At 37.3% G+C, this 12,500-nt stretch overlaps 1 protein-coding gene across 21 annotated transcripts in view; it reads right to left on the bottom strand.

The window, feature by feature from the left end:
* Positions 1–12,500, bottom strand: part of Cortactin (cortactin) — a 42,277-nt gene that overhangs the window by 19,176 nt on the left and 10,601 nt on the right. For 8 of the 21 annotated variants that reach the window (XM_086543633.1, XM_086543630.1, XM_086543629.1 and 5 more), the window contains 7 exons: positions 11,320–11,430; positions 7,674–7,784; positions 7,305–7,415; positions 6,911–7,032; positions 3,799–3,916; positions 3,292–3,622; positions 2,178–2,265 (listed from right to left, as the gene is read on the bottom strand). In XM_086543633.1, coding sequence (XP_086399759.1) covers positions 2,178–2,265; positions 3,292–3,622; positions 3,799–3,916; positions 6,911–7,032; positions 7,305–7,415; positions 7,674–7,784; positions 11,320–11,430 — 992 coding nt within the window. Of the gene's footprint in view, positions 1–2,177; positions 2,266–3,291; positions 3,623–3,798; positions 3,917–6,910; positions 7,033–7,304; positions 7,416–7,673; positions 7,785–9,917; positions 10,029–10,861; positions 10,973–11,319; positions 11,431–12,500 lie in introns of all 21 variants that reach the window. The other 13 variants (XM_086543625.1, XM_086543624.1, XM_043026006.2 and 10 more) reach the window with 4 other exon arrangements.

Consider the following 12,500-nt stretch of genomic DNA (forward strand, 5'->3'; position numbering starts at 1 on the left):
TTCAGTTAAGAAGGACTTTAACTTGCAAAAAGACAGGAATCCAAATGATAAAAAATACAATTTCTCTCAAAGACTCTACGACATTACAACGGATGAACTGATAATGGTTTCAGAAGTACATGTGTCTTAGCTGAATGCTTGAAATCCAATGTTCTGAAGTCAATTCTGTGCGAGAGAATTCTGTTGGAAGGCAACATGAGGGTAAACAGTTGGCCATATAAGTATTTGGTAGTTGATGAAGCCAACAGCATGGCAGCGAGCAAATGCAGGATGGCATCAGAATGGGTAAATTACCCTGTCACGTGAGACATGCAAGGTCAAAGGCCTAACAGACCATATAATGCAGACCTACAATCTTGGTAACTATCGATGGGAAAAAAATCCTAGATTTGAACTTCCACTAAACAATCTCCCATGATGTTATCTCGTGTATGAAGAGGATCCTTGTCAATGGAACATTAACCCATTCTTGCCGGATGACGTGCTGACACGTTTAGTGTTTTTTGCGTCAGACGCCAGTGATGAGATATCTGGGCAAGGCCGGGGCTTGGGGTGAGCGAGCAGGCAGCCCAGGCTCGCGGCTTGTGCGCCCGAGAATCTCGAGGCGTTAGGCTTATGCGTTCGAAAACCCCGGTATTACGACCATTCAGAGCCGGAATCGCCCCGGCGTGAATGGGTTAAAAGATGTTTTTTTCTAACAAACACTAGGCAGATTACTAAGCTTTAGATCTAGGCTAAAATCAGTTTTTACAATGCATGAGCAGAGAAAAAGGCTTCTCGATATGGGACACAACATCTCTTTGTTCAAGTTGTGCGGTCATTGGGAAAAACACACACAGATATGACCTGATGTAAGTAGACCAGCTAATAAGTAACTTGGTGAAACATAGGTGAAATGTCTCCATGAAATGTGATTTATATAAAATTATCTGCTTTTGTATATGATTTATGTAACTGCTACCATGCTTGCTTAAACCTGTGTTTGCATTAATGACCATAAATGAAAATTCAAATTATTGCTGGTATTTCCTGTACAAGTTTAGCTGATTATACAAACTTTAATCTGTTCATTCAGTTATGAATTTTCTTAGATCTAAAAGTCCTTATTAACATTTTATCTCTCTTAGTCATATTCTTTATATTGGACAAGACTTTTTTAATGATGAAAACAATTTGTATAATGAATACAGTAAATACAGTAAATACAGTAATACAGTAAACATGCTACAATATCTATAAGAATAATGTGACTTTAAAACTAATAATGTAAAAAATAAATAATTCCCTAGAACTATGAGTGAAAATTTGCAAAAATATTATCCAAACATGCTCTATCCATCATCATCAAAAGCAAATGAAGATGTAACAAGCTTTGATCTCAAGAGGGGCATTTTCTCTTCCTTCCCTTGGCACTAGACGTTTCTCTGGCAACGGCACTATTTGGCGGCCGGTGGTTCCTTCCTCACTGGTAATACTATCCACTAAATATGTGTGGACCAGACATATCAAGTTTTCCTAATTACTGCTTATTTATCAGGCTTCTTTCCCCTAAGATTTTTACTCTCAACTGAGTGACGAGTCAAATTAACCCAAAGATAAAGGGCACACTTTTATTAAAGCTCTCTGCTTGATTAATCACAAAAAGCTAGCAGACAAACAGTGTAAATTCTTTTGGAAGATAAAACAAACACTGAAACAGAGCATTTTCACAGAAGAACATTGAACAGGTGGCATCACAAGGGGTGTGTGGTGCATAGTTCACTCTGATTCACAATTGCACACTTTAGTATCAGCAAAGTGGGTAAGTGGAAGCACCTTTGGCTGGTGGAGCAGGGTCACCAGGGAAACAATCTAGGCCAGTGCAGGAAGGACAAATGGTGGAAATAAACAGACATAAAAAAAAACTATTTGAAAAAAAAAATAATAATAATAAATAAATATATAAAGTAAATGGAGGAGAAATTCTCTCACTTCTGCATTCCCAAAGTACTGTTTCATCATTCATGATGTGTTTGTCCACAAGTGTCCACAAAATGTTTAAAAAATATAAATATGGAGTTTTCAACCAAATGTTGCAATCTTTGTGAGAGATACTGCAACTATGTGCAGTGGCCATGACCTTGCATGTGGAGGGCAGGCAGGGCTGGGAGGCACACCCACCCACTGAGATCACTTACCTGCTCTCTTGTGGACGCTGCCTCCTGCTCCAGCTGTCTCCTTCGCTCCTCCTCCTCCTCCGCTTGCTGCTGCTTAAGTGCTGCCTCCCTGGTGCATGTCAGAGAAAATCACATGTCAGTCTGTCTCCAATACAAAGGCAAGGCTCTGCTCTTCATAAAATCTTTATCTGGGATATTCCACCCTAACAAATTAGGTAAGAATCAACCCATGGAAAGGAGATAACACGTGCCAGCAGTGAGATATTTTGCTGAGGGCCAGCTGACGGGCACATGCCAATGCAGGTAAGTCTTTATCCTTCACATTCTAGTGTTTTCTAATATCACCATTCCTTGTACCAGCAAGAAAGTAAGCCTTAACGAGCACATAGCTGAGCACTAGCTTCAGAGAGCGTTGACAAACATGAAGATATGACCTCTCACTCTAAAGTATATGAGGTATAGGCAGAATGAGAAGAAGGTGAACCAGACTACGTGGAGCATCTGCATTGTGCCTCTATGCTAGTATGGCTACAATGTGCTCTGGTACTCACAGGCATAAGCATAGGTCACCTTCCTCTTCATGTTTTTTTTCTTTAGGTGATGGTTATTTCTCTTAAATTTATTAACAAAAGAAACCAAAATTTGAGAAGAATAAAGTTGCTTTTGTCCTTCAATATGACTGTAATACTTCAGTCAGACTGGGTGCAAAGAACAAACTGAGCTAATATGGACTTAAATTTTAGTAAGTTAGTAAGTTTAGTAAATATTGACCAAGCTTGCCAGATGGTACATATAAGTCTCATAAGAGTCTAAAATATAAGAAAAGAAAAAAAAGAATGAGAGTGAATGAAAGGCCTTGACATGCCACCCCCTCGCTCTGAAATAAGACCCATCAGTAGTGCTGTGCATGCAGCCCCAGTGACTCATTCGTGGCCAAAACAAGCAAAAATATTCACTTAATCAATCTAAAAATCCCAAAACAATACACTGCTTTCATAATCAGATCATTTGGCAGCAGGATCTGACTCTATCCTATAATGCTCTATATGATACCTGACAATCATTTCATATACACAAACTAACATCTGCATTTCCAGTGTAGTAAAATTAATTAGCTCTAAAGGAATTAACAAACCTCTTTTCCAGCTCTGCAATTCTTGCCATCTCCTGCTGTTCCTGCTGCTGAAGTCTCAGCTGCTCGTCCTCCCTCTGCTTGTTCATTGTTGCTTCCAACTGCTTCTGCTTGACCTGCTCCCTCACATAATCCTCATCTGCGTGCTTTTTCCGAAGCTTCTCCTCCTCCTCCTGCTGTTCCTGCATCACCCTCATCTTTTCCTGCTGAATGAAGGCTGTGTCTCCCTCATATCGCTTCTTCTTCTCGTCCTCCATTTGCTTCTTTCTCTCCTCTTCTTGGTTAGCAGCGAGGTTCTCAAAGCGCGCTCTCAGGTTGGAAGCCTTCTCAGAAGCTAAAAAAGTAATGAATAAAATTAAGAAAGACATGAGCAACAATTTTCCATTCACTTGAGTTTCTTCTCAAGGTATAAAAAAATAATAGTAATAGAAAAGAAAAGAAAAAAACAATATCAACAGAAACACAATGACTATCAGAGTTTTCACATCCAAAACAACATGGAAGCACTACCTTGGACATCTGGCTTAGTCTTCTGGTAGTTGGTTCCCACACCGTCTTGCTTCTCCTCAAACTTATGGGCTGATTTGTCCATGCGGTCCGACTGAACCCCAAACTTACCTCCAAAGCCCTGCAAATACACAAAGCATATATGATGAATAACAAACACTTTCATTCACAAAGAAAATATACATATCCTTTAATGATTTTAATTTTGTCTCAATTAAAACAAAGTTTCATATTATTTTTATGAAATGCTTTACTATCTGCCTTATTTCTTTGATTAAAATAACACAGCCTCTGTCACTCCTTTTTAATATCATTTACATCAAATGTATTACAAGAATAAGCAGACAAAATCTTTCAGCTGTCACTAATAGATTTAGAGAATGTTTTTGCTTTTAATAGTATATTAAACATCAACATTTCTAGCATAAGCATTATATTTCCAATTTCTATATTACTTACATCACAACATATCAGTCAAGCCTTTATACATAAAAAAAGGCAACCAAAACCAGGCATGAAATTTCAATAGAATTGAATTTTATCTGTTCTGTTCTTCAATCATTTCTTTAATTTCAGAAATATAGTATAACAACATTTTCTCAAAGTATGTCATATACAGCCATATCTAAGGACCGTTTCAGTAAACTATAGCAGTGTCATATCCATGATGTGTCAAAAGCCATCATTTCCACTGGAAATTACGTTGTTTATAGACAGATTTTTAGTTGCTGTGCTCTACTCTGGGCAGTGTCACTGTGCCCCATTGTTCACAATTAGTTATCTTATCTTTTTATTTGTTTTTCATCATTCCACATTACTTTAACAATTGAACATGGTAAGAGCTTATATATATATATATATATAAATATATATATATAAATATATATATATATACATTATATATATATATATATTACATATATATATATATATATATATATATATATATATATATGCATATATATATATATATATATATATATATATATATATATATATATATATATATATATATATATATATATATATATATATATATATATATATATATAAATATATATATAAAATACCAGTACAATAATGAAAATGAGCAATACAGGTTCAAACACCAAGGAAATCAAGTAATTCCAGTCATTCAAATGGTGGTAAAGGGTTACTGGGTTTTGTTTTATTTAGATCATACTTTGATTGAATTTGTACAAACTATGTGTAAATTGTAATTCTTATGTGCAGATCTGGACATGATCCTTGGTAATAATACTTAAGAAAAAACAAAACCGTGCTTCTTGTTTATCACTGATTCCTCATAATGCATCCTTATAACCAACTTGAAAGCTTTATTATGCTGACGGCAAAATGGTGAGTGATCAAATTATGGCTTTTCCAGATCATCACTTTACATTTTCCTCTATTGCATTTACATAAAACTTCACCCAAATGTCGAGAGAGAGAGAGAGAGAATGAGAGAGAGAGAGAGAGAGAGAGAGAGAGAGAGAGAGAGAGAGAGAGAGAGAGAAGAGAGAGAGAGAGAGGAGAGAGAGAGAGAGAGAGAGAGAGAGAGAGAGAGAGAGAGAGAGAGAGAGAGAGAGAGAGAGAGAGAGAGAGAGAGAGAGAGAGAGAGAGAGAGAGAGAGAGAGAGAGAGAGAGAGAGAGAGAGAGAGAGGAGAGAATGAGAGAGGAGAGGGGAGAAGAGAGAGGAGAGGAAAGGGAGAGAGAGACAGAGAAAGAGAATGAGAGAGAGAGAAAGAAAGAAAGAAGAAGAGAGAGAGAGAGAGAGAGAGAGAGAGAGAGAGAGAGAGAGAGAGAGAGAGAGAGAGAGAGAGAGAAGAGAGAGAGGGAGAGAGGGAGAGGGAGAGGGAGAGAGAGGAAGAGAGGGAGAGGGAGAGAGAGAGAGAGAGAGAGAGAGAGAGAGAGAGAGAGAGAGAGAGAGAGGAGAGAGAGAGAGAGAGAGAAAGAGAGAGAAGAGAGGGAGAGAATGAGAGGAGAGAAAGAAGGAAGAGAGGGAGAGAAGAAAGAGAAGAGAAAAGAAGAGAAAGAAAAGAGAGAGAAGAGAAGAGCGAGAGAGAAAGAAAGAGAGAGAGGAGAGAGAGAGAGAGAGAGAGGAGAGTAGAGAGAGAGAGAGAGAGAGAGAAGAAGAGAGAGAGAAGAGAGGAGAGAAAGAGAAAGAGAGAAGTGAGAAGAAGAGAGAGCTGAAAGAGAGAAAAGATAGAAGAGAAAGACTGAAAGAGAGAAAGACAGAAAGACAGAAAGAGAGAAAGAGAGATTGGCAATGCTCAAATCTAGTGTTTTAGGTACTGCCAAAGTAAATGATTTATCTTAACCCCTTCAACTCGAGGACACGTATACTGCGTCCTCGCAACGCTTGTGAAAAACCTGAGGATGCGCATACTGCGTCATGGCTGAGTTCTGGTGGAATTAAGTTTTCTTTCTTCCGGATACTGTACGAGATCTTTCAGAATAGAGGTCGGATATGATACGATATATTACTTGACTTTCATTATTATTACATAAGAGTGGGATTCGCTTATACCAGGGGAGGTATTGATGGACCATGCTAGCAATCATTTTATTATTTATTTATGGAACATTATGTAAAAATATAAAACTTATTATAATTAGTTTACCATATTACTCCAACTGTTTTCTTTTGTTATCTGAGTGAGGCCTCTCACCAAGGTCACTCTTTCCATCTTCCTCCTAACCCAGGTAAATAACTTGTCATATGCATATGGGGGAAGAGGTTAACTATGCATATTTTGATATAAAACACATGATGATTATGTTGAGGTTTTGGCTTAAAACTTGTCATATTCAATAGCGACGTTTAAAATTTGGCACGTGCCGGCAGCCTGGATATGGCGTGAGGGGCGTTTTCTACTGCCCGTAGTGAAGGGGTTAACTCCATTAGCTCTATTATAACAGGACAAGAAGAGCCACTCTTAGACAGAAAGAGCACATTTTGCTTCTGTCAAATGCATTCTCAGTTCCTTGTCCCTTTACACCCAACACTAAGAGGGATACTTTTCATGGTAATAGTAATTGTAAAAGTAGCAAAAGAGATAATATTGAAGTAGAAAAAAAACATAGAATCCAAGTGGACTGTGCAAAGGCCTACCTTGGAGTGATCCATCTGGCTCTCATGCTTCTCCACCTTCTCGATGTGGTCCCAGCCTGCCGCTGTCTTGTCCTGACGGTCCTTCTGCACGCCAAACTTCCCGCCAAAGCCCATCGAATAATCTGAAGCAATGAGAATACACTTTAAGCCATGTTCTTAAAGTCTCTGATTGGTCTAGACTTCTGCTGAAGGGATGTGCTTATGGTACTGGCTATGCTTTGGATCAATTTGTTACTATATGTGAGGCTTAATAAAATGTCAAACACATTTCATGATGTGAAAGCATGAAAACATGGTACTATATAAGGCATGAGATAAGGTTGGGAAACATTTGGAATTAAACAGAAAAAAACAATAATCTCTGCTTTCTGCCAGTTTACAAATGGCAAATCACCTTTCTGACTCTCGTGCTTTTCCACTTTCTCTATGTGGTCCCAGCCTGCGGCAGATTTGTCTTGGCGGTCAGACTGTACGCCAAATTTGCCGCCAAATCCCTGTGTGTAGTCTGCATAAAGCAAAGTTTTGGATATAGCATACAGCAAAAAAAGGGGGGAGGGATTGCAATAGCAAAAAAAAAAAGGGAAAAAAAGCAATAAGCTTAAGCATATCATTCCCTGAAACATGAACATTATTTTTCAAATGCATGATCAAATTTCTTTGAAACAAGAAATCAAAATGATTCTTATGTTATATATATTTATTACATGGAAACAAACTATTCATAAAGAGGATCTAAAAAGTACAACTTTAAAACCTGTCACACCTTTCTGGCTCTCGTGCTTTTCCGTTTTCTCTATGTGGTCCCAACCTGCTGCAGACTTATCCTGTCTGTCCTTCTGCACGCCAAACTTCCCACCAAAACCTTTAGAATAGTCTGCACCAGGCGAAAAGATTGACAAAGTTTAGGCTATGACCTCATTACTCTGGACTCCAAAAATACCTGGTGCAATTCAAACTATGGGTATGTTTTCCTTTTTTCTAATTTTAGTAAATCCTTTTAACCCATTCACGCCGGGGCGGAATTTCGCCTACTCCCGATAACGCCGGGAAGATTTCAAGCGCGCAACCGTTCGTGCCGGGGTGTTTTCCCGCTGCGCGCGGTCGCTCTGACGCTCGCAGAGCGTTTTTCACCCACCCTATCCTTATGGTTTGCGTGATTTCGTCTAAAGTGTAATCATGTGTAGAAAGTAGTGCTATGTTCAGAGGATGTATATCAGTCGAAAAAGATGTTATAGCACTGTTTTTTTAGTGTTATTCTATTGAACTTTTTCCATATTCTTTACTCCTATGTTGTAATACCAATGGGAAGTGGAAGCATTCTTCTAGTGAGGTAACAAACATAGTTTTTTTTTTCAATTTTTTTTTTCTTCCTAAAAGAAAAGAAAGAGAATATGAACAACCATACATGTGCATACAAGTGAATGCAAGTAACAACAATGTTTTTTCAAGTGTCATTTTCTTTTAGTGGGGCAACAAAAAGATGTTTTATAATTTTTTTTTTTTTTTTTTTTTTATTCCTCGGCCAATTACTATTGATTTTACGATAGTCTTTCGACTCAGATCATCATATTCAACGAATCAGAAACAGAAATCACCATGCCGTAATCAAGATTGCGTATGTACCTGAGACGTCATTCATATTACGTTATATCCCATTTTCTACTATTTAGAAGGATAAACTAAAGTAGCTAAGACAAATCAAGTATGAAAATCGAATTGTACTAAGAATAATCTATCATTCTAATGCGGACGTTTCAGCACGTCGCTACTGGCCTCCCGGCGCGCGGGCCGAAAATGTAGCACGTGCCAGGACGTCACCCGGGTCCGGGGCTTTTTTCGACCACGTGTCAGCACGTCAACCGGCGCGAATGGGTTAAATACTACTACAGCATGTAGAATATATTATATTTCTATGCATGAGGCTTACACTAATATACCCATGTGTAAGGCACTTTCTTACTCCCATAATTGATGCCCAAAACCATATCCAAGCAGACATCTATTACGTGGAGTGAAACTTTTTCAGAGGAGGACTTATCTGTCAAGTCTAGAGACAGAACTTATAATTCTGTATTTGATACTACAAATCTAAAAATGAAATTTTAAGATATTGACACTAAATTAAGAAATATAGTGGACATATGCAAAGTATCAGGATGTAATGCTTAGCCTCTTTGCAAATAGTACTTGAGGTAGAGTAAAAGCACATAAAATGATATATAATTAAAAACATGAAGACCAAATCACATGTAAATGATCTCTTTTTTCGTTTCTTACTGGAAGAAAAAAAACATTTGAGAGGTACACACTTGGGCCTGTCCCCCTTTTAAAAAATTCTGATTTGATACATCAAGGTAATGGGAAGCCATTGGATGTCAAAATTGTAAAAAATCCAAATTTAAATTACTTATTAAAAATCTCTTATCTAAAAGCTAAACTATGTTCAAGAGAATGCTTCTGAAGGTATATTAGACTTAGAATTTCTTTTCTTTTTCTAATAAAGGGCATAGTTTTTACCAGTAACAGGAAAATTTTGATAACTTTTATTGTAAATTAGATATGCTAATTTTATATTACCAAATATCATTGTTTGACTTTTTACTTGCCAGCCAAAAGGAACCTTTCCCAAGTTCTAACTACCATTTTTTTCTTCTTTTTTAAAAGTATCTATACGATGTATAGATATCAAAATATTCATATAAGCCAAACACTTACTCTCTGCAAAGGACCATCAGACATTCTTCAAATTCAGTAATTTATTTTGATCAATCCTCTTATCAAAAGGTATCAAAAGAATCTTATTCTTCTTCTTATGAAAAAAGGGGTGAAAGTTCTATGGAAATTTGGCTTACAAGCCAGGAAATATGGTAATCCACAACTAAAGGTCTTAAATAACAGATCAGCTCCTCTCACTCTTTAACACGAATGCCTTCCCAAAATATCAGAGATGCAGGTCCATAACTTGACTGGTAAGAGAATCTACACTGGAAGCCCCACCCTTTCACACCTCTCTGGCTCTGGTGCTTTTCCGTTTTCTCTATGTAATCCCAACCTGCTGCAGACTTATCCTGTCTATCCTTTTGCACACCAAACCTTCCTCCGAATCCTTTGGAATAGTCTGCCGCATGCAAAAAAATTGAACCGTTTAATAAAGGTTGATGTAAGCATTAATATTGAAATTATACATTACAATGCTTCATTTACAAAAGCTTATGATCATTATAATAAATTACAACACTGATGCAAGAACTTCATCACATTACTAATTTGTCTGATATTGGAAGTAAGCATAAGTGAGCATATCATATCTGTCTTTACATATATGAAACTATAAGAGTATCACTATCAGGACAAAATAAGTAGCATGGCCATCACAGATCCATGACCTGTTACTAACAAATGGCCATGTTCCTTCAGCTAGGTTACTGGGCTCAATGTTTGAAACAAACAATTTGGGTATATGCAGGAGGAGGGGGGTTATTTCATTTAATTTTGTGAGCAAGAGGCAGTCCATAGTATTCTAGTATAAGAAAATAATGAAAATTGGACACTGACAAAGTTTAGTCATTTATCATAGATAATTTCAGATACTACTATTAAGCCCTCAATCATATTGCCCTTAAAAATATGAATATCAATTTCTTTTATGCAGAAGTAGGACTGAAAATACCTCTTGTAATAGAACCAGTCATGTTTTGAAATTGATCAGCTATTAACTATGCAAGGTACATTTAGTGTAAGTCCTAAATATTTTAGTAGTGATAGAATTTTAGAATCACCGTCACTGAGCTATTAGTGATGGGATTCACAAATACACCCACTACTATTAAACAAAATATATAAAGATCTGCCAATAAATAAAGATCTGATGGCAAAAAACGCATCAGGAGTCAAGAGACCGTACTTCCCCCCCAAAGGGATTGGAACGTAATATGCAAGAAGCAGGCGCACCCTTCTGGCTTTCATGTTTTTCCATTTTCTCTATATGGTCCCAACCTGCAGCAGACTTATCTTGCCTGTCCTTCTGCACTCCAAACTTTCCGCCAAAACCTTTAGAATAGTCTGTGTGCAGCATGTAAAAAGATCAGAAAACAGTTACACTAAGCTAAACAACAACTAAAATATTCTTGTATAGCATATATACTCCAGCTCAGGAGAATTCAAAACCCCACTGAGAAGGAAATTCATGCATCAATAAGTTTTCCAATGACTGATCATTTCCTGACATCCATAAATCGGGTTAAACTCTTTACTGACTGTATTAATCAAGTAATGTTGTCAGCCATAATTCAAAATAGAAAGAAAGAAAACAAAAACCTAAATCACACATCCTTAAATGTATGGCTATCACTACAAAAGAACCTCAAAGTGATAATAATGGTAGCAATTTAAAACAGATAACTGCACACCTTTTTGACTCTCATGTTTCTCAACCTTTTCAATGTGGTCCCATCCTGCAGCAGATTTGTCCTGCCGGTCAGACTGCACACCAAACTTGCCACCAAAACCCTTGGAGTAATCTGTGTCAGGCAGAAGATTGGCTGTAGCACACTGGGTGACAGAAGCATGGGAAGACAAAACAAAAAGCAGGCAAAAACATTTGGGTTAAACACTTGCTGGCAACTAAAACTATTACAACCCTTTTTATATTTTGTGACTTTATACTGTTATGAGATATTTCCTTATTACATCACTACTAAGATCAACCAGTTGCAGATGGATGTCAACACTAATAAAAGTCGTCAAGTTTAGGTCCTGACGACAGCTGATAATTTGGTTGTGAGCTAGATAATAATCATCAAGATGTATTTGACAGTAGGGAAGGTTGTTGCACTGTGTTTCTTTGTCATTATCATAATTACTATAGCTATCATATCAATCACTAATAAGGTTACTATAGCTATCATATCAATCACTAATAAGGTTTAGCTATACCTCTCCTGTGTTCTGGCTTCATCATCTATATCCTCTGATCTGACAAGAGTTACATGGACAAGCACATGCTGAAGAGTAGGGATTGTTGTCTCCTGAGCAGTAGCAATAATCACAGCGGCTCTGACTCCAAGGTAGACTTTGTTTCAGAGCAGGAAACGTCCATCAACTCAGATAAGCCACTCTCAACCTGTGAGTCAAGGGCCTGAGAACAGTACAACTCTGGACAGCCTGGGTTCTTACTGCAAAACACGGATAAAGTCCCGCGACACTTTGTTTTAGCTCTTCCTAGTTAACATGGATGGAGAAGCTATGCCCTTTGAAATTTATTTCAAGTTAACACCAGCAGGAAAGACAGCTTTCAAGGACATCCAACCTGTCAGATATATTTATTCCACTATATACCTATGGAAAAAATTAACTATTTTTTGTCCTTCCATACATGTATAATGCTTCTATCAAACTTGGTGTGAAAAACATAATGAACTGATATGGACTCTTTGCTACAACCTCAGTCTATTGCAATATTGATAAAGCCTGTCATATGATCAATACATCATAATATGGTAAAACGCATAAACAAAAAAGGCTACCACAAAAATAGTTCTGATATCATAATGAATAAATAAAGGTGACAAAGAAAGGCTGTGACACGACA

The sequence above is a fragment of the Penaeus japonicus genome, unplaced genomic scaffold (genome assembly GCF_977035675.1).
Source record: "Penaeus japonicus unplaced genomic scaffold, GWHDUDI00000001_assembly GWHDUDI00000013, whole genome shotgun sequence".
In the NCBI taxonomy this organism is placed as follows: Eukaryota; Metazoa; Arthropoda; class Malacostraca; order Decapoda; family Penaeidae; genus Penaeus; species Penaeus japonicus.